The sequence below is a fragment of the Malaya genurostris genome, chromosome 2 (genome assembly GCF_030247185.1).
Source record: "Malaya genurostris strain Urasoe2022 chromosome 2, Malgen_1.1, whole genome shotgun sequence".
Taxonomy (NCBI): Eukaryota; Metazoa; Arthropoda; class Insecta; order Diptera; family Culicidae; genus Malaya; species Malaya genurostris.
The window spans coordinates 295553774-295577092 of NC_080571.1; the positions used below are offsets into that span (position 1 = coordinate 295553774).

At 39.4% G+C, this 23319-nt stretch overlaps 1 protein-coding gene across 3 annotated transcripts; it reads right to left on the bottom strand.

Moving 5' to 3' along the window:
- Positions 1 to 11492: 11492 nt before the first annotated feature.
- Positions 11493 to 20732, bottom strand: LOC131430646 (CCR4-NOT transcription complex subunit 3). Of its 3 annotated transcripts, none has more exons than XM_058595772.1 (12): positions 20019 to 20732; positions 19249 to 19346; positions 19052 to 19186; positions 18535 to 18988; positions 18270 to 18472; positions 17937 to 18207; positions 17380 to 17857; positions 17253 to 17314; positions 16615 to 17180; positions 16421 to 16531; positions 13272 to 13481; positions 11494 to 13200 (listed from the first exon to the last, which is right to left on the bottom strand). In XM_058595772.1, the coding sequence occupies exons 1-12, from the start codon at positions 20041 to 20043 to the stop codon at positions 13102 to 13104; spliced, it is 2712 nt and encodes a 903-aa protein (XP_058451755.1). In that variant the 5' UTR covers positions 20044 to 20732; the 3' UTR covers positions 11494 to 13101. The 3 variants fall into 3 exon arrangements, with proteins under 3 accessions (XP_058451753.1, XP_058451755.1, XP_058451754.1); XM_058595771.1 differs by having other exon boundaries at positions 18270 to 18475; XM_058595770.1 differs by having other exon boundaries at positions 11493 to 13200; positions 16615 to 17314; positions 18270 to 18475.
- Between the last annotated feature and the right edge of the window lie 2587 nt (positions 20733 to 23319).

The following is a 23319-nucleotide window of genomic DNA, read 5'->3' on the forward strand; positions in this document are numbered from 1 at the left end:
GGCAAACGATATTGTAACCTGTAAATTATTTGCTATTGAATATCGAGTTTACATTCCATCGAAGGAGGTAGAAATTGACGGTGTTGTGACTGAAGCAAGTCTGACAGCAGATGATTTACTTAAAAATGGAGTTGGCCGTTTTAAAAACTCCATGCTTGAGGGAGTTAAGATACTCGAGTGCAAACAATTGTACTCAGCATCTATTGTCGATGGAAAAAAGTCTTATCGTCCCTCAGATTCGTTTCGCGTAACATTTGCCGGATCTGCATTGCCTAGCCATGTCTATATCGATAAAATTCGTCTTCCTGTTCGGCTTTTCGTACCGCATGTTATGAATTGCACGAACTGTAAAAAATTCGGACATACAGCTACTTACTGTAGTAATAAGTCCAAATGTATCAAATGTCAAGGGCCTCATAAGGATAATCTTTGCGATAAAGATGTTGAAAAATGTGTTTATTGTGGGGAAAGCCCTCATGATGATCTTTCAGTGTGCGCTGCATTTAAGCTGCGTAAAGACAAAATGAAGCTTTCTTTAAAAGCACGGTCTAAGCGCACATATGCAGAAATGCTCAAAACGGTCATACATGTCTCCCCTTTGGAAACCGAAAACGGTTTTTCAAATCTTGCGGAGCCAGAGGAATCTGACTCTGACGGAAATAGTGAAGATACCTCGTTTGTCACTCCTCAAGGGTCTGTTAAGAGGAGATTAACAAACCACAAAATACCAAAAAAGACACCTAAAATTATACCTTCAAAAAAAGATCCCCGTGTTAAAGCTAAAAAGCCAAATTTAAAACCAAAAACTGTGCCTCCTGGTTTGTCAAATTCACAAACCAATCCAGGAACTAGCTCAAGAAAAGACAATAATCCAGTGGGCTCCATTTCACATTCACCAACAGGATTACTGAAATTTTCGGAAATTGTAGAATGGATTTTCGCTGCATTCAATATTTCTGAACCTCTAAAGACCATCATAACAGCATTCCTTCCAATAGCTAGAACTTTTTTGAAACAGTTATCAGCTCAATGGCCAGCTCTTACAGGTTTTGTATCATTTGATGGATAATTTATCATCCTCCGCAAATGATTCAATCACTGTCCTGCAGTGGAATTGTCGAAGCATCATACCAAAACTTGATTCATTTAAAGTTTTGTTGCATAGTCAAAAATGTGATGTATTTGCTTTGTGCGAAACATGGCTTACATCAAACATAGCCTTAAATTTTAATGACTTTAACATTATACGTCTCGACAGAGACTCCCCGTATGGTGGAGTGCTTTTAGGAATTAAGAAATGTTATTCCTTTTATAGATTAAACATTCCTTCGACTTCTAGTATAGAAGTTGTTGCTTGTCAAATAAACATTAAAGGAAAGGACATTTGCATTGCTTCGGTATATATTCCTCCAAGAGCTCAAGTTGGACAACGACAGCTTAATGAAATTGTCGAAGCCCTTCCTGCTCCACGTTTGATTTTAGGAGATTTCAATTCGCACGGAATGATGTGGGGTTCCGTTTACAATGATAGCAGATCATCTCTAATATATAATATTTGCGACAATTTTAGCATGACGGTACTAAATATGGGTAGCATGACACGGATCCCAAGACCTCCTGCACGTCCAAGTGCATTAGATTTATCTCTTTGTTCGACTTCAATTCGACTAGATTGCACCTGGAAAGTATTTCCTGATTTACATGGTAGCGATCATTTACCAATCATCATCTCAATTAGCAGTAACAAAGGCATTGCTAATTCAGTTAATATTCCATATGATTTGACAAAAAATATTGACTGGATTAAATACCAAAGTAATATTTCAAGTGTCTTAACTTCAATGGAAGAGCTTCCCCCACTTGAAGAATATGACTTCCTCGTTTGTTCGATTCTGGAGGCCGCAGAACAAGCCCAAACCAAACGATTTCTTGGTCCATCGTCTAACAGAAGACCTCCAAATCCTTGGTGGGACAAAGAGTGCTCAGATGCTAAACACGCGAAACAAAATGCTTTCAAGACGTTTTTAAAACGAGGAGGAGGAACTCCTCAGAATTTTGAAAAATTCTTGGTTTTAGAAACCAAGTACAAGAACATACTTCGGGTTAAGAAATGCAGCTATTGGAGACATTTTGTGGAAGGTTTGTCAAGAGAAACCTCAATGAGCACTCTTTGGAATACGGCCAGACGAATGAGGAATCGTAACGTAGGAAATGAGAGTGAGGAGTACTCGAATCGATGGATATTTGATTTTGCGAGGAAAGTTTGTCCAGATTCCGTTCCTACGCATAGCATTGTTAGGGAGTCTTCTTCAAATGATGATTCCATTGATAGCCCCTTTTCAATGATGGAATTTTCCATAGCACTCATGTCTTGTAACAATAACGCTCCTGGATTGGACAGAATTAAATTCAACTTGGTGAAGAATCTGCCCGACCTCGCAAAAAGACGTTTGTTGGAATTGTTCAACAAGTTTCTTGAGCAAAATATTGTTCCACCTGACTGGAGACAAGTGAAAGTTATCGCCATTCAAAAGCCGGGGAAACCAGCTTCCAATCACAACTCATATAGACCCATTGCGATGTTGTCCTGCATCAGAAAATTGTTCGAAAAAATTATTCTACGACGTCTCGACACTTGGGTCGAGACGAACGGTTTGTTGTCAGATACTCAGTTTGGCTTCCGTAGAAATAAAGGGACGAATGATTGCCTTGCATTACTTTCGTCTGACATCCAAATTGCCTTCGCTCAAAAGCAACAAATGGCATCTGTATTTTTAGACATTAAAGGAGCATTTGATTCAGTTTCCATTGATGTTCTTTCAGACAAGCTCCACCAACATGGACTCCCAGCGGTTATAAATAATTATTTGCACAACCTTTTGTCAGAGAAACGCATGCATTTTTCACATGGCGATTTGGCAACAATCAGAATTAGCTACATGGGTCTCCCGCAAGGCTCATGCCTCAGTCCGCTCCTCTATAATTTTTACGTGAATGACATTGACAGCTGTCTAGTAACCCCATGTACACTAAGACAATTGGCAGATGATGGCGTGGTTTCAGTTACTGGATCCAAAGCTATTGATCTGCAAAAACCATTGCAAGATACCTTAGATAAATTGTCCGTTTGGGCTGTTCATCTTGGTATCGAATTCTCTGCGGAGAAAACAGAGCTGGTCGTCTTTTCAAAAAAGCATGATCCCGCGCAACTTCAGCTTCATATGATGGGAAGAATAATCGAACAGGTTTTGACTTTCAAATACCTCGGGGTGTGGTTTGATTCCAAATGCACGTGGGGAGGACACATTAGGTATCTGATAACGAAATGCCAACAAAGAGTAAATTTTCTTCGAACAATAACAGGGTCTTGGTGGGGTGCTCATCCGCAAGATCTAATAAAATTGTATCAGACAACGATACTTTCAGTGATGGAATATGGATGCGTTTGTTTTCGTTCCGCTGCAAATTCTCATATTATCAAACTTGAGCGAATTCAGTACCGTTGTTTGCGAATTGCTTTAGGCTGCATGCATTCGACACATACAATGAGTCTTGAAGTTCTGGCGGGAGTTCTTCCATTAAAAGATCGATTTTGGGAGCTTTCATCACGCCTGCTAATAAGATGTGATGTGCTGAATCCCATGGTAATTAATAATTTCGAACGACTAGTCGAGCTTCGATCTCAAACAAAATTCATGACAGTATATTTTAACCATATGTCACAGGAAATCAACCTTTCAAGATATATTCCTATCCGTGTCAGCCTCCTAAATGTACCTGACTCAACTTTATTTTTCGACACATCCATGCAGCGCGAAGTGCGTGGAATCCCGGACCACCTACGCTCTATGGAAATCCCAAAAATATTTTCAAGTAAGTTCAGGCATATTAACTCTGAGAAAATGTTTTACACGGACGGATCGCGAATGGAAGAAGCGACAGGGTTTGGTATGTTCAACAATAATGTTTCGGCCTCATTCAAGCTTCAAGAACCTGCATCTGTTTATATAGCAGAGTTAACAGCAGTTCATTATAGCTTGAATGTAATCGTCACATTATCTCCAAACCATTATTTCCTCTTCACAGATAGTCTGAGTGCAATTGAAGCCATTCGCTCAAACGCTGCTGGCAAAAATGAACCGTTTTTCTTGGGTAAAATAAAACAGTGTCTGAACGACATATTGAATAATAATTATCTAATCACAATAGTTTGGGTTCCGGCTCATTGCTCCATTCCAGGCAATGAAAGAGCCGATATTTTAGCCAAACGTGGTGCTATTGAGGGTGAAATTTATGAGAGACCGATTGCTTTCAACGAATTCTATAGCGCGTCTCGCCAAAGAACACTTGCCAGCTGGCAAGCTTCTTGGGATAAAGATGATCTGGGTCGGTGGATGCACTCAATTATTCCTAAAATATCGACAAAGGCATGGTTCAGGGGACTGGATGTGAGTAGAGATTTCATTCGTGTGATGTCCAGACTCATGTCCAATCACTACACGTTAGATGCACATCTCCTTCGAATTGGACTTTCCGAGACTAATCATTGTGCTTGCGGCGAAGGTTACCGCGATATTGACCATGTTGTTTGGACATGCGTGGAGTTTCGTGATGTCAGATCTCAACTAATAAATTCCTTGCGTACCCAAGGTAGACTATCCAATGTCCCAGTTCGCGACATTCTTGCTTGTCGTGACCTTCCATACATGAAACTTCTTTATCATTTCATTAAATCCATTGGAGTTCCAATTTAAATTTTATTTTATGTTAAACTGTTTTCTCTTCCATGAGTTCAACCAATAGCCAACTATAGGATATTGAATATAAGTGGTGAACTGATACAAACAATCCTGAAATAGTTATAAGATCATGTACAAAATAAATGTATTTTATTTAATGTAATTTAAAATAGCAACTCGCTTGATAAAAACAGTGTTTAGATTAACTAATGAGTACCAACATACTAATATGATATTCGAAATGTATTAGGTTTAAACTACTATGTATTGTGGATGCCACGGCGAAGAAAAACTTATGTATATTGCCTATGAAATAAACGTATTTATGAAAAAAAAAAAAAAATTTCGTGCGTTGGCGTACTTTTCTCGATCGAAGGGTTTTTCTGAGTCCAAAGATCGTGCCACTCGAATCACACCTTCCAGGGCAATATTGAACAAGATACAAGAAAGTCCATCACCTTGACTAGCCCTCTCCGAGATTCGAAGGGACTCGGGAGCGTCCCAGATACTCGGACATAGCACATCACTCTATTCATCGTTGCTTTGACCAATCGCGTCAGTTTATCCGAGAAACCGTATTCGTGCATTATCTGCCATAGCTGTTCTCGATCGATTGTGTCGTATGCCGCTTTGAAATCAATAAATAGGTGATGCGTGGGTGCGTTGTATTCACGACACTTCTGGAGTACTTGTCTGATCGCGAATATGTGATCCGTAATGGCGCGGGCTCCAGTAAATTCCGCTTGGTGCGGCCCTACGAATTCCTTAGCTATTGGTGATAGACGACGACAAAGGATTTGGGAGAGTACCTTGTAGGCGGCGTTCAGCAATGTGATTTACTTGTTTGTGCGGTTGAAATTATGCGTTTTCAAAATGTCGCGCGTATTGAAAAGGAAGTGAAAATTAAGGTTCTGGACACATGTCTAAGTGAGAAGGGTATTATTATGCGAAAATTGGCGAAGCGGATTTACTTCATCATGGCAGTGTTAAAACCATAATTAATAAGCTCGGGGAACACTATTCTTTGTAGCTACCAGGAAGAGGTAGAAAACTCGGTTCTTCCAACCCGAAACTGGACCAGAAAGTGGTATCTCTAATTATGAAGAACAAATCAATGTCAATACGTGATTTGGCCGAAAAAGCAGGAACGAGTGTCGGAATGATCCAGCGTATCAAGAGGCGAAACAACCTGAAGACCTACAAGAAGCAGAAAGTCTCGAAACGAAGTGTAGAACAGAAGAAGCGAGCCAAAAATTGCATTCGCGTCTTTTTGTCCGGACGCATGCGTTTTGATGGACGATGCCCCTTCCAGGTCCACAGTACTTTACTGTCGTCGTTGGGGAAGATGTGAGCGATGCGGACAGGTCGATTCAAGTGGAGAAATTCGGTCGACAGGTACTGTTCATGTGGTTTGAAGTCAACCATTTTTTACACTACCAGAACTATAACTGCAGAAATCTATCGATCTGAGTGTCTCTCTAGAAGAGATTGGTGCCTTTATATAAGAAGCATAGTACTCCTCCAGTGTTTTGGCCGGATTTAGCGTCGGCTCTCTGTTGGCTTGCGGAAAACTTAAATTTCATCCGGTTTTCATTATGCTCAAGTTTAACCTCGTACAATATAGGATAAATTTTTAGTTTGAATAAAATATCGTTTTTTATCATAATTTGAATGATGAATGAATCCATGGACGAAGGCGCGATTGGAACAGATAGCTGCTCAACACTCACTAGACTAAATATTATCCTGGAAACAATAATGTGCATAGCGTAGAGCATTAAAACCAAATTCCCAATAGGTTGTGTGGTATAAGTGAGTGACAATCCTCCGGTTTCTAAATTACGACCAGAATGCATAATGCTACTAGAAAAAAATCTGTCGAAACTGACAGAGAAAAGGTACATTAATACAGTATCAATTATTTAATTCCTGCAATGTTCCTCACATACAATTTCAAGTACAGCCAAGCTGAATTCAGTGACGTAGAATTTTTGTCTTGACATCTTTTGATACTGAGCGTGTCAAAACTAAATAAAATTGTTACATCCGGGGCAAAATAAACGACAATAATAAAAAGACAATAGAGTGTACTGGATGATTAGAAAGAGAAAGTGCGCGAGCTTACCATAGTTGGGCAAGATTCTGCTGATGAGAAAGTGATCCTGCCGATGGAGCCCGCACATACTTATTTAGGGATAAAATGACGAACGCAAGTGCACTTCGAGTACATGTTTGGCTGGATCCTTTATTATACGCAAGAAAAGAATGGAGAGATTACTCGACAATGGACTGAAATTTTGCTTCGAAACGGCACCTGGAAGGATGGCTCAATGGGTCGGAAAGATCATGGTGCCGGTTTTCTGGGATTGTATTAGTATACTTTTAAAAAACTACCTCAATGCAAGTATTAGCGTGCATTAATGGAGCGATTAAATACCGGAATCACTGTTAAAAGGCCTTGCATGAAGCACATGAGCATCGCAACCATGATTAATATCAACGGTTTAGTGTTCCAATTACTTGTCCATCCACCTTGTTCACCTGAGTTGGTCTCCTCGAGCTATCATCTGTTCCCGAACCTAAAGTCATCTCTGAGAAATCGATGTGAGTTTCGTTTTGAAATTTTAGACAACTACTTCCGGAACCAGATGCCGAAACCTGTATAGTCAATGTAAGTTTGTATAGTCATCAGCTAATATGATCTACAAATTTAGAACATATATTCCGTTTACCACGTCTTGGGGTTTTTAGTGCTTTAGAAATAGACAATTTGAAGGTCTTAGACATATGCGACTGAAATGTCATGACAGTAAACGTTAAGAATGGAATTGAATTCAGTTCTAAAATCTAGTTCCTTTTTCTGAATTCTTAATTCTGGAAATGAATTCTGAAACTGAATTTCGGATTTAAATTCTGGAACTGAATTTAGGGATTAAATTCTGGTTCAGAAGTCAGTTCTAAAACCCAGGTTCGGTTTTGTTCTTGAATTCTGAAGCTGGAATCCCAAATAAAAATTTTGAATTCGAACCGCAAACATAAATTTACGGAACTAAATTCAATTCTAAAATCCAGTTCCAGAATTCAGAATTAGGATTCAGTTCCAGAGTCATAGTTTTTAATTCTGAACCTGTAATCTGAAACTGAATTCTAAACCTGAAATTAAATTCAGAACTCAGGTGAACTAGAATCCAGGTTCAGTTTCAAAATACAGCTCTTGAATTTGATCTAAAATTTAGTTCCCTGAGGGCGTATTTCAGCAACGTTGACTATTGGTTTCCAAAGCATCAATCGTTGCTGGTTTATCCACATAAACCAATCACTTCCCGTATCCCTACAAAATAATCGAGTGGCGTCAAATCACACCAACGCGAAGGCCAATTCATCGATCAATTTCTCGAAATAAAGTTGTCGTTGAATAAGTCGATTGTTTTGGCCGCATTATGACAAGTAGTACCGAACTGTTTAAACCACATTTCGTCTATATCCATATCTTGAAGATTTGGCAACCAAAATTCATTGCTTCTGGTATCGACGGCGTCGTCCTTCCTTGTTTTTAAAGAAATAAGAACCGATGAAGCACATAAGCGGCTCTTACACGAGAATTATTACTCTCATTTTTAATAATTACTAAGTAATGACATTCCAAATTTGTATGGAGAATACATCATTACTGCCCTTACACGTTCATTAAAAATGACGTTACCTTCCACTAATGACACTTTTGCTGATCATATAAGGGTCGCTACTGACCACACCAAACAGTACATTTATCGGGATGAATCGGTAATTCTTGATGGCTTGGCATCCAAAAGAGCGAATGTAGACCCAAATGTGGTGATTACATTCTATTTGGTAGTCGCAAAGCAAAGTCTTGGCATTACATTCCTTTTTGTGGAATTTGGCCTTTCTGTTTCAACAGACTTCGCAGCCGATTCTTAGTGTACAAAATCATTGCATGGCTAGTACTATGGATCCTACTGACACTAAGAATCCTTCCAGGTCGGGGCTCGAACATACGACAACTGGCTTGTAAGACCAGCGTCCTATGCATTGAACCGCCAACCTGGGATTTGGTAGTCGCAGACAGACGATTATGTGCACCATAAAATTAACGAAGTGCTCTATAAACAGTTTTCTTCTTCTTCACTTCTGGTGGCGTCACCTCACTTGAGATGACGACGATTGATGGCACAGCGATTTAGCTATATTGCCAGTTAGTTTTCGTTTATAGTCTAATGGACTTTCTTTTCACTGGACTACAAGTGAAACCCTCGCTATGTGACAATGTAAAGTCACTGAAGTACGGATGAAAATCCTTTCTTTCTCGCGAAATACTCAAATTTTCACCGCACTAACACGATACGACGTGTTCACTCGTTGAGGGTTTCACCGGAAGTGATAAACAGTTTTACTTGAATAGATTTTAAAAATAAAATTTTCCAAACAATCACCCCGATTCTGCAATCCGATGGATTTTTGATACGAACGAATCTACACTTTCGTTCGAGTTCAAATTTTGCATTCTTCACTATCCATCAAAGCTGTCAACACTACTTACAAGTTCTATATTATTTATATTTAATTTCTTAGTAAACGAAACCATCACACTAGTATAAACAAATTAGAACGATTCTGAACCGAACAGAAGTAATACGTATGCAAGTCGATAGAGTAGTGTTCGAAAATTGAACAAATCGAACGAATGATATTCGAGTTCATACCCAACTCGAACGGACTGCAGAATGGAAATTGTACATTCGATCGGAATATTTCGAATCGAACGACGTACAGAATAGGGGTGAATACTGAGTAGGGACGTCATGTTACACTGTCAAAACATCTTTCAGACAATAGAGTAAACCCTATTGTAAAAACAAACCTCCCAAAAACATCCGTTATAACAATTTCACGCGTATTTTTTGGGAACGGCCAATAAGCCACCTGTCAACTTCCAGTTTTGAAAGAAATTGCAAGCGAGCTATGAAAGATAGTGTATTAAATTTTACACCAGACGAAAGAGAAAACTTTTCTCTGCCGTTTACTATTATGATTTACTCTCAGCTAGTGCCGAGTCATTCGAAATTACACTTCAAAGTGAATGTTGATGGATGGCTTATTGACCGTTTAAAAAAAAAACGCGTGATTTGAGCACATAACACGATGTCCCCAAAAGTAACAACAAAAGTTGCTTCTATACCGTTTAAAACACGCGTGAATTCAATAGGAATAAAACAACAATAAACTGATTTTAAACAAGCCAAAATAGTGATGATTGATATGAATATTGATGAAGTGAAAATTACCACAAAAACTAGTGTTGATCGCGATGACATCTGCAAGTATTCCCCACACTGCTTTTTTTAAATTGTATGTACAGTTCATGGCCCTTATTACCGTTCTCACTTCCACTTCCACTTTCACTCCACTCACATGTCACTTCACTTGATTTTACCTATTACCAGTGTCACGGTCAAATAATCACTAGTGAAAAAAAATCATTTTTTCCAACAAAATTTTGGTGATTTGATGTTCGTAATAACAACAAGCTCATCTAAGTTATTACTTTTTTCTCTGAAGTGACTTTCGTGACAAAGACCTACATTCACTTCACTTAGTTTTCACCGTGATACCCGTAATAAGGGCCCATATCTGTTTTCTGTGGTTTCATGGTGATTGATGGCTGTTAAAGATCGATTATTTGGTGTCGGTGTAGAGGATGTACTGTTGCCGATGAAACTGTAGAGAATCATTCCGATTAATCACATTAGTCGCTGTTTGTTCTCATTTGTGATCGAGGAATCTGGAACGTTGGAGGATATTCATGCTAACGGTTATTAAGTATGAAACCCTTTAAAATTGTATGAGGCTCATAAATCGTTCGTGTAGTGTTAGATCTTAGGTTTATGACAGGTGAAATAATGGCCCTTATTACCGTTCTCACTTCCACTTTCACATTCACTACACTTACATGTCACTTCACTTGATTTTACCTATTACCAGTAACACGCATAGTGAAGTGATCAGTGTAGTGGAAAAAACTATTTTTTCGACAAAATGTTGGTGGCGTGATGTTCATAATGACATCAAGTTCATCCAAGTAATTACCTTTGTCTCTGAAGCGGCTTCCGTAATAAGGACCTAAATTCACTTCACTCGATTTCCACCGTGAAGTGATACCTATAATAAGGTCCTTATTACGGATATCACTACACGGTGAAAACCGAGTGAAGTGAATGTAGGTCTAGCTCACGAAAGTCGCTTCAGAGAAAAAAGTAATAACTTAGATGAGCTTGTTGTTATTACGAACATCAAATCACCAAATTTTGTTGAAAAAATTAGTTTTTTCCACCACAGTGACCACTTCAATATGCGTGATACTGGTAATAGGTAAAATCAAGTGAAGTGACATGTAAGTGAAGTGAATGTGAAAGTGGAAGTGAGAAGGGTAAAAAGGGCCATAATGATATTCATTTTTGTGCTAAGGGCGCATGACCAAATAATTTTTTCTATACTGATCTATCGAAGACAAAACGCTGATTTGAAAATAATTTGGCGAGCTTCAGGTCAGTAGAATATTGATGAAAAACTGCCCAGAAAATCGTCCTATTATACTCAAAATGCTCCCATGCTATAGTTCCAAGGAATCATTGATTTCCTGTAATTCACAAAACATACTTACCAATGACCAATAGATCAACTCGCGCAAAGGAACAAAACAGAGTCCACCACATAATGTTAAGTGTATTTTTTTGTAGTAATGATTCGTTTTTATTAAAACTCTTACTCGTTTACTAGACTTCAGTTTTCGTTTCTCTTCGTTACTGCTTAAGTTACGGTCACGGAAATATTAACAAGTATGTGTTGTTGATTTTTTTAATATATAAGTGTATTTTGTTTTATTTTATCTATACTTATAAATCACATTTCAATGCAGTTTCTTTTTTTTTTCTTAATTCTTGTTTAACGTGTTTGTTCTTCTGGTTGGGCAAATGTTCTCCTCATTTCAATAGAACAACGTTTTAACCACTTTCATTTAATTAGATGCGATTTAAGATGTGTTATTCTTTTCCTTTTGTCCACGTAACACTCGGTTACGGAATGCCTGTTACTTGCTGAATCGAAAGTAGCAATGTTTTTTTTCTCTGAATAAAAAAGAACAACGCTGCAATCACTATTGTATTGTTCAAAACTTTTACTATTTCGATAGATACTACTTCTGTGTTGTTTCATTTTTCGCTTTTAACTGTAAGTGTATAGTGTATTTACTGAGTGAATGCCCCCACATTCTGGAGTAATTTGTTCTCGATAATGCGTTACGTTTATTCAATGGAGATGAATTGATAGATTGGCGGATGAAAAAACAGATTACTTTTTGTGATTTTCTTTGTTTTCTTTCCTTTGTCACAATGTTGTTGTGTTTTTTTAGAATTATCCTAAGCAAAACTAGATGCCACACTTTACATTCTAAGAGTTTCTGCTGATTTACCATGGGGAAAAACTGTTAATCATATTTTTCGATTCTGTTGGCGTGAAGTATTCGACTTATATGCTGGTTCTGGTCAATGAGTTGAATATATTTTATCGCTCGAAATGTTTCTCTAAATGTCGAAATAAACGTTTAATAATACTATCAACAACAGTCAACTATTGAATTTAAATTCAACACAAAATGAGCGCATTCGTTTTGAGTAACAGGCAATGGAATCACAAATCAAATATCTAAAACAATCTTGTCAAGGAAACAATACTAGCGACACTAACATCGATCTCATGGATGGCAGTATAAAGATGCGATAAAATTATAAAGCACATGAGTTTTCATAGCCAGACAAAACCAAAACGCGTATTTTACATGCAATTCAACTCACATTCACAACACGAATGGATAAATGAGTGTTCTGTGTTTGTGTGATTTTGGTTGAAAATTTTCCGATTTGGGCGATGTTCTGAGCAATTTCCTTTCATCAAACTTCGGATGAAAGTGGTTAATATTTTCTTCGATTTTATTCATTTTCTTCAATTGGGACCTTCTACCATAAATGACGACTCTGAAAGCAATTCGTTGACATCTCTCACTCACAAGGATTCTCTGATACAGAAAACGCAACATTTCAGTACTTGCTTTGCACTTGGAATTCTTTGAACTCACCGAGAGCGCAGGGCAAACACAACCACGCAGAATGTTTTTTCGTGAATGTTAGTTTCTTGTACAGAACGCTGGTGGTACACTTTCATAGTACGTGTTCGACTTGCTAAACTTGTTTTTTCAATATGCTTTCAGTATATTTTGCGATTTTTATTGATCGGTTTTCCATTTTTTATAATAGTTTTTTTAAAAAAGGAGTTCCATAATCATCCTAGATCAATTCAGGTCCCTGTCTTCTAAGTACTTGTATTCAAACGTGAATCCTTCCTTTTTCCGCTGGCCCCACTTCTCATAGTCAAAGTAGATGTAGGTTCCCTGGAGAGCGAAGAACGGAACAATCAGGTAAGAAATCGTACTCGTGAAACTATCCATTTCATATGCCTTACCTGTTCAAATTCTTCGTTGATGATTTTCGGCTCTTCATGGCGCTGGAACCACATCATGTACTTGGTATGAAATCGCCAGCTCTGCTTCTTCAGAGCCTTTGCCGCCAGGTACTGCGCCTTGGTGCCCTCCATGTAGTAAAACACAAAGAACAACGTTTCCGGCGAGAGGCGCTGGAAAAACTCTACCGTGTCAGAATGTGGAAGTTGTTGCTGTGGAAGAAAAAAAAGGAAACACTTTAGATTCTACAAGACTATCGTTATTTGGGTTTGAAGTTAACTTTTTTATTTGGAAGTAATTTGTAATATGTTTCATATAAGTTAAAATACACACCACGCTAAACGAAAACAAAATTGAATTTAATTTTAAATAAAAGGCTGTATGATAATGTTCAATTTCGAAGCAATGTCGAGTTTAAATAGAACAACAGAACAAATTTTACAGTTTTTTTATAATTTTTAATTCAATAGCCCTTTTCTCTCATCTTTCTGGCAGTTTTAACCCATTTTTGATTACAACGACTGAAGTGAAGCGTATTCTGATAAATGAGTTCTGCATAGATCGAAACTTGTAATAGTCGGATGTTGCCAGTTCTGGAGTATAAAGCTGATGAAGCAGGATTTCCCATCCACTATAATTTGAACAGTTTTTTACCGAAGACTCAACAATGCGCTGTCCCCGAGCAGAGTGTGAGATCAAATAGAAAACTCATTTTGATGTTGTGATGTTCGCATTTATTGATTACTCAATTTGCTGTTGTTTTGGTCGTTTTAAGTGGCAAAAAATCAAAATCGAAAGCAAAAAAATATTCCGATGATATCAAACAGAAAACTATTTTTGCTAACAGCGAAAGCAAACTGAAATCTAAATAAGATATACATTTTTTTCTTGTTGATAGCAAAACTTGTACTCAATTTGAAGTTATTATCAAATAACGAAAACAAAACTGGAATGCATAATCAGTTATTGATTTGCTTTAAAAAGACATTACTGAAAACAAACTAGTCGTGAGCATAAGCTTGAAATTTTTTATTTGTTTATTAATTATTAACTTTTTTCATTATATTAACTTTAAAGGTTGTTTTATGGAATCGCTTATTAGAAAGCTACGGAAAATACGCACATTTCATGTCTTGGGCGAATTTTTGTATCTTTATTAGATTTTACAGTATAGGCTGTTGAAATAAGGCTCTTTTTGAAAACGCGAAATTTCAAAAAATCATATCTTGAAAATTTCACGTACCATATTAAAATAAAGAAATACGTGTCGAATATTTTCGAGTTCATTACCGAAAAAAAAAAAGTTAGATGAAAAAAACATTTTGGGTGGCTGATTTTGCGTGGAATGCCCTGTACTGTACACACAAAAACACATACATACATAGACACAGGCACACTTACATATACACATGCATACATATCTACATGTATTCCACAAGCAAGCATCATAACATTGAATTACTATTTCTATTCTAATAGATTCTAACTTAAATTAGTGTTACAATGGTTATCTCATTAGTAGAGTCACAAGTTTCATGTTACTCAAACGTCCATTTGTCATTTTATATACGAAAACCATTCGTTAGAGTGAGGTCTGTTATCTCTGTTTGATAGATTAAATTCAAATTTAATCTATCAAACAGAGATAACAGACCTCACTCTAACGAATGGTTTTCGTATATAAAATGACAAATGGATTTGAGATGAATGGGGGTACCGTTACCTAATTTCTATCTCTTCTGTTGGTCGATCGTTAGTCCTGAGTTGAAACGGTGGCCTTTATTACCGTTCTTGAATGCAGTTACTCTTACATTTCACTCACACATCATCTCACCCATCAGGCCCCCAAACGACACATCCTCACAATATAAACTGGATGTACATCGTTTGACAGCTATCAGTGGATTGCTCATTGGTTCAGTCATTATTATTTTATTCTATTCTACAATATTCTATCTCATTCCACAGTATTCCATGGTACACAAACCACCAATAAACGTCAAAGATGGACTCGATTTACCGTTAATTTGTTGTCATCGTGGGACACCAAATTGGGATACGTTCACTCCACTTAATTTCCACTTCACACTGGTAATAAGGCCCGGTAGTATGAAAATGAAACATACCGACCTCTCCAACCTCGGATGTTGGAGCGTAATGCAATCAACATCTTGTTCAAGTCGTTCCATCTTATTCATTTAATTCAATTATGAAGCTATAAGCTGTAACGCATATCTTTATCAAATTGTAACGCTGATTGTATGTGATGATGTTTGCAATACCGTCAAACCCACCAACCATGGGAGGGCGTTCGGAGCTCGTAGAAACATTCAACATTTAAGAGCCAGTCATCAGTCTGTTGATGAAAACTGAATATATAATCTTCAGCACTATCCCGCCTCGTGAAGATAGTTGCTTGTTGTGAAATATTTTGTGAGAGGGACAACGTTCAGACCACGAGAGAGAAAACTATTTTCACGGCTTCTGTGCTTCATGAAAACTCTAATACTAGCACACTGTACCATATGTGTTTAAGCAGAAATGGAAGTCTTCATACCAACTATAGCCGTGTGTATCGATTAGATACAACAATATTCATCGTCGCGCGTTCTGTTTCCTGCGGGGACAGAACATCGCAGCAGAAAACACCATTCTGAGAACAGTTGGTAAATTTCCGGAGTAAACGAATCAATACAATCTCCGAATTGCATTTGCGATGACAAACCAAACTCTTTTCTTTGCTTATTAACATGCTTCCAGAAAGCTCTCAGGTTTTCAAATTGCATTTTCTACCGACCAAACCGAAAATTTGAGTAGCGTCAACAAAACTTAATACAGGTTGTTGCCAAAATCTAGAATTTCCCAGATACTAATGGAATGCAGAATTTTAGATTGTTAAATGTTACAGAACTTCGTTTTGAACAAATAATGATGACTATTGAAATATACAGAGCTCCATTGTGGACTATTTTTATGCTCCGTTTTGTTGCTGGAACATTATTTATGACCGACGCGCGCTAAAATATATTCCCGCCTTAGTTCAGAAATAATTATGAAAATGTTCCCAGGTTTGACGTTGGGTTTATAAAACAATCGTACGCATTCATCAAACAATTCGTACACGACTACTCTTAAAACACCAGCTACATACCTGCGGGTAGTGTTGTGGTGTTTGCACGGGCTGCCTCTGAAGGTATGTTCTCAGCCGTTCCGAATCACTTGGTGTTGGCAAGTGGTAGTAGGCAGCCTCCATCATTTGGAACTAGAATAAACGAAATAGGACAAAAGAAAACCGACTGAGTGAGCCAGTCTCAATACGAAGACAATCGTACGATGTGATATTACTTGTATCTGGTGTTCTTTCTGCAGCGGCGAAGGTCCCAACGGAGCGACACCCAATAGCGGTGGTATGTGTGCTTCGTTCGTACCGCTCGCCTTCAGACCAACAACACTGGTGACGCTTGGATTCGCAGAGTTCGTCACGATGCTAGTGCTAGTATTAATAATCGTGTTCGGTCCATTGCTGATGGCAGTAGATGACGATGTTGGTATCAGAGAGTTTGCACTGTTTGTCGGATCCACGAGGGAGAAAGGCTGTTGCTGCTGCTGCTGCTGTTGCTGCTGCGGTTGCTGTTGTTGCTGGGGTGGCTGCTGTTGTTGTGGCTGTGGTTGCTGTTGACTTCCAGGTGGCGGTTGCTGACCGGGTTGACCAGGCTGACCGCTCGGTTGTCTTGTTTCAGGCTGCGGCTGTGGTTGTTGTTGTTGCTGCTGCTGCTGCTGTTGCTGCTGTACCGCTGGAGACTGCTGTGGTCCACCAGTTTGCGAGGGTTGCTGCTGTACCAGGGTACCACCGACGGCAGGTGATTGGCCAGCTTCCAAGCTTCCGCTGGTTCGGTTTATCACTTCCTGGGCTATGGTTTTCAATGTAGACATCGGATGAGTGCGTGCAATATGCATAGGTACGGCAGTGTTGTCAATCTTACCGAGTGTTGTAGGACCGTTCAGCATTGGCTGCTGCGGCGGGGACATTAGGCTGGGAGATGCTCTAGGGAAAAGGTGATTATGAAATCATCAGTAGCTGAAAGTGATTTGAACGTTTCAGTCAAATACCTGCTGCTGACCGCTGAATTACTAGGAGATACACAATTGTTGACGATATTCGCTCCACTACTACTAATCGTTGACGCGGATGACGTCGTCATTACGTGACTGTTTTCGATTCCGGAAGATGCTGACGTAAGAGCGCCACCATGCGGAAGTGGTATGGAATTTTGACCGGGAACCTGCTGCGGTTGCGGTTGTTGTGGTTGTTGAGATTGTGGTTGTACGTTGGAACTGCTAACACCAGCTGCCACCACGGCTGCTGCGTTTGTAAGCAACCCGGATGCGAGAGAGGCCTGCTGCTGTTGCTGTTGTTGCGCCTGCAGCTGCTGACTAAGCGTAGGTTGAGATGCGTTCACAATCTGACTGAGGTTACTGACGGCTGCTCCGGATGCATTAGGCACAACTGCCGCGGGAGCCGAAGAACTCGATACGGTCGACACTGTCGAAGAAGACGTTACGCTGGACTGGTGTAACGGGCCATTTTCTGAACGTAGGGAAGGGAACGGTTTCAGAGTGTTGTCACGTCATGTCAGAAAGTCAAGAAAGAAAGAAAAATATCTTACTAGGATGCTGCTTTGCCACAGCTGCAAATGCCGGACCAATGATTGGTTGGACTAAGCCACCAGCCGGCGCCTGGGGTGGTACAATACCGCTACTATTCGGTACAAGCCCCCCTGCTACCACTGCGGCAGCATTTGTAAGGTTTTTACTCGGCGTCGAACTGATTAGAGTAGATTTGGACGTATTTATACTCGTGTTGTTACTCACGACGGCAGGTAGAGGTGCGCTGAGGTCCAACTTCACAGTCGCTCGGATTGCCGTTGGTTTCACCGGCTAAAAAAAATCATACAGATATCAAACATTTGAAACACGACGGACAGAACTGGCATGCTTACCGTAATCTTAACATCCTTCGGTCGTTTATCGCAGTTAACGTCCACAAGATTGGATATTGGTTCACCGCTATGGTTGTGCATCGTTGACGCACTGCAGTTCATTACCGGTGATTGCGACGGGCTGTTACCGGACATTAAACTACTGGGGGATCCTGCCGTTTCGTTACTGTTATTGCTTTCCGTACCGGCTGATGTTCCTATACCTGCTAAAAGGTAACATTATAGTGCAACAAAGCACAGATTTCGGTACAGTGTTTGTATTTACCGGATATCTCCACCTCATCCATACCGATGATATCGTCGTAGATGTACTCATTCTCCTCAAAGTCGGGTTCCTGCGAGCAATCGATGTAGTATTCCACATCTTCCTTGATCTTCTTGATTTGCTCCACCTCAACTCCGTCATTGTCCAGCATTCGGAGTAACGTTTCCAGTTTGGTCACGTGGAATTTGTGCCTCTCCAGTTTACCCTTCAGCTCGTCCATCTTCTCCTGTTTGTCCTTATCAAGCTTTTTCTTCTTACCGGCTATAAGCGATTCTACCTCACACTCAAACTGATCAATCTGAATCTGTAGCAAGCTGATCGAAGTCGTCAACCAGCTACTGATTTCTTCTTTCTCCCGTTGCGCCGGGTCCATCTTTTGCGCTGCACCTAGGCCCTCTTTCGAGTACGCCTTTGTTTTCGTTTCTCGTTCGACCACTTTGAAGCGTTCCATTTGCTGTAGGAAATAAAAGCAATCAATGACCTGTTGGATTACTGGGAAAATCTACACACAACTTACGGTTTCTATGAGCCGTCGATTCTCCAGCAACGCGCTTTTGTCCTTGATCTCGCCGGATGCGATCCATGATTTGATCTGATCACGCAACCTCTGCAGTTTCTTGATTTCCTTCTTGAGATCGGCTTCATACTTTTCCTACAATACACGGTAAAATAGTCATAAGGAGAAACTGTGCTGGTCCGGCGGGGGCGGTTTACCTTCTGATTACTGTTCGTAGCATTGTGTACCTTCTGCCAAATATCTTCAAAGGTTTCCACACCTTCAGTGACTTTCTTCAAACACCGATCGATTTCACCTGAAAACGAAAGGAAAAAGCAAGTTTGAATAAAAAAGACATGGCCGGAAGATTAGGAAAAATGTTATGAAACTGAAAATTTCATCGCTGTTTGGTTTGATGCATACTGCAGTAGCATTTAGATGTTACTATTTTGCGGTGCTGCTCCCGCAAGTGAGTTTTATGTTCGAGCCCCGAGCTGTAAGGAATCATGCAATTATTCTGTACACTGATAAATAGTTTGCAGTTTGTTGAACCAGAAGGTTAAATTCCATCTTGGAATTTTATTCGTCCAATCAAACAAACCGTCTGTCAAAAATTAAGGACAAAGGCTATAAAAAATCAGACCCTTTTTGTATACTGATCAAACTTTATTTATAATTCCAGTTGCGAGTTGTGTAGTATTTATTTGAAATCAGATATCAGCTTTCAATTGATCTGAGCTGATGTTCTAAAGTCCCAGAACTGAATATTTTCATCCAACGGTTAATAAAACATTCAACCATACCAAATAGTTAATAATTCAATCGAAGCCTTTACTGTCCAATGCATCCAACTCACCGCCAGTGATACTACCAATTTTCAATTACTCAAACCCAATTGAAACAGTTACATCCCAACCGTGGAAGCAGCCAACGCGATGCAAATAAATTTTGTGATTAATTACGGAATCACCACTTCTCAAATTCTCACCTTGCAACTTTCGCGTCGCAGCCATGGCTAAGTATACATCTGGTCGCAAGGATCAGGCATAATCTAGACATACAAAGCAAGAATCGTTGCCCTGCCTTCTGCTGCTGTTCGCTTACAACGGGGACGAATGTTTGCGACCTTCCCGTTCGATAAGCAACAACCGAGCCGAATTCCGCGCTGTTTGCCGGAAAATATCGCTAACAGTATGAAAACGGGGTCACTCTCGCAGAAAATTTCTCCTGCCTTTTATTATTTCCTTTAGCTCACTAAGAAGCCTTCCTCCGTACGCTCCAAAAAGCCTAACGGGACCAAATCCAGTTTGTCCACAGAAATCGTTTCCGGCGGAGGACACAGAAGAACCTTTCTGCCAGACTGAAATGCGAATATCGCCAGATAAGTTTGTGTTATGGAACGGCGAAGCGACGAGGGTTTCGACTTTCAAGATGGCCGTGTGTGTGATGGTCGTGGAGCAATTTTTCGGATTGCGTTCTTTTTCGCTGAGCCGAATCACGAGAGCACCGCTAGTTTACACTACCAATTAAAGGGGGACTAGAACGCGACCAGTTCGTGGACTCGATAACATTGGAAAATACGAATACGGAACGGATTAAAATGCTTTGCCACGGGTATCCGATAACTTTTTCGGTCGCTTTTTGGGGAGACTGCGAAAAACTGTGCTGTCGAGAGAGTTGATTGGACTTTTGCTGTGTGCGATGGTGCCAGAGATGCCAGGTAAAAATTTCAAATGTCTGCAGGCAGGGTCTGTAAATCTGAAAAAAAATCTGCAGTCAGCAAGTATGGCTTGCTGGCAGCAATTTCTCTATAAAGTATGAAATGCAAAACTGACATGGCGAGCAAAAAAAAAAAAAAAAGGTCGCGGAAATTTCAAATTTTTCTGTAAATATAGATGAAAGTCAGCGAGAATTTCAAAAGTCTGTAAAAGTCTGCGAGAATTTCAAAAGTCTGCAAAAGTCTGCACAACAAAAAATGTCTGCAGCACTATACCCCAAATCTGCAGATTTACAGACAAATCTGCAGACCTGGCATCTCTGGATGGTGCGGACTTCTTTCTTTTCTTTTTCTCTAAAAATGGCTTTGCGGTCGTGTTGTTCTGTCAAATAAGTGGCTGCGTTTTTGTCGATGCGTTTGTCATTGTTCGAATGTCAGAATGTTATCACAGTGAAGTTTTTGTCAAGATAGTGCTTTTAGTGTTTTGGTTTATAAAAGCTCGTTTAGACTGTCCGCAAAGTGGGTTCTATTTCATATCAGCTGTTTTTCAAAGGAGGGCGAATCTGAAATAATCTGAGGGCGAAAATGAAATTGAATAAACCAGCTTTCTATGCGAATGATAAAGTTACACACTCGTATATTTTTCGTGAAGCTGGTTGCTTTTTTAATATTTGTTTCTGGTTCTAGACGCAGTAAGAAATCAATTACGCTTCATTTGTGCTTTAAAAATTTAATGCATAAATTTAAAGTGTGTCGTCATGTAACAAGTGCAAGTGTCATTATATTTCAATCTTATAAGTGAGCATGTTGATAATGAATGATTCGAACTAAATTTAAATGTGGAGTTACATCGAGTCCTCGTCGAAAGGAACTATGAATTAGTCATGCTATCAGAAACTTAGGAAAATGAATGGAGAACGAAGCAACAAATATAAACTTCCACGTTACCATTTAATCGCGGAATCACGAAACGACAACTACGGACGAGCAACCGTTATATTGAAAACCTAGTTCAACTACCTAGCAATTCCGTTACCAGCCACGTAAGGTTGTACATAGGACGCATTGATTCAGTAAAAACCATTCAAGCGAAGAGGTTGTGTTTCGATTGTACTGGCTCGTGAGTTAACGGCTGCTACCGAGACAATTCTAAGCTTCAGGTAGTTAAACTGCCCATAGCAAACGCAATATTCGGGGCGTTTCCCGACTGGAAAGCTAGCAACGAAGGCCATCCCGTTCATACGCACAGAGGTGTAGAGACACAGAGGTGCGAGAGCATAGAAGTGACGAGTCACAGAGGTGCCATCGCATAAAGGTGCGAAGACGAAGGGGTGCAGAGGCACAGAGGTGCTAAAGCAACCCAGTGCTGATCTACCAGGTACCAGAATTTGTACGCTGCGTAGGATCAAAAGAGACGGCATATATCGCGAGGTGCTACACTGCAAGCATCGCATTTGATCGCCACCAAGAGCAAAAGCACTGTACCTGGGGTCAGGTACAGGCAGCACAGCAAGTGCAGTGGTGTCCACAACGACGGCAGAGCAACTGAGATAGCAGTAAACGACAGAAGACTGCTGTGATATTCTTGTAGAGCTTAATAAAACACAACTGTTCGGCATGAGATGAAATTATATTCTCCTTTTAATGTCATTCTAATAACCGTCGCCTACCTAGTTATTGCATCTTCACATCTCCTTTTTTTTATTATTCATTGTACCGCATTGGTTTCTTGATTACTCGAATTGGTCTTGATTGTTTATTTGAAATTTCCGTAGAAATTTCTTCGGAAGTAGTTGTTTCCGGAGTTGTTTGAGGTTTTTCTCTTTGATCATTCTGATAGTTTAACTTCATAGGTTCTGTAAAATATTTTAATTGAAAATTAATATAAACGAAGCATTATACCTACCTTTTGTTAGATTTATATCATCGGTAGTGATTTTTTTCAAGTGACTCGAATTTCTTTTGAATATCTGCCCGGTTTCATCGTTCCGGATTGTAACGCACGGACCGTTTTTTCCTGTAACCTCCATAACCATTGGATCAAAGTTTGGAGTTAGTTTATTCCGTTGTAGAACATGTTTCATCAATACTTTATCTCCAACTGTTATATCTGAAGGTTTAGCATTACGGCGTATATCTTCATGAAATTTTCCTTTTTCCTTCATGCGACAATCTTGATCTCTATAATCTGAGTATGGCACAGCAGTGCTTACATCTCTTAAAGATGGTATTTTACTTCTTATGTTTCTTCCATAAAGCAGTTCACTTGGTGTTTTACCTGTTGTACTGTGTGGAGTTGAATAGTACATAATTAGATATGAAAGTAAGTCATTTTTCCAGTCACGCTTTAACGCTTGACTTATTTTCAATCGTTTGATTAAAGATCTGTTTTGTCTTTCTACCAATCCATTTTCTTGAGGCCAATACGGTGTTGTTTTATTTAATATGATTCCTCTTGTCTTACAGAAAGATTCAAATTCTGTACTTACAAACTGCCGACCGTTATGCAATGTGATCGTCCGAGGATACCCAAGCCTTATGAAAATCTTTTCCAATCGATTTGCTGTTTCAG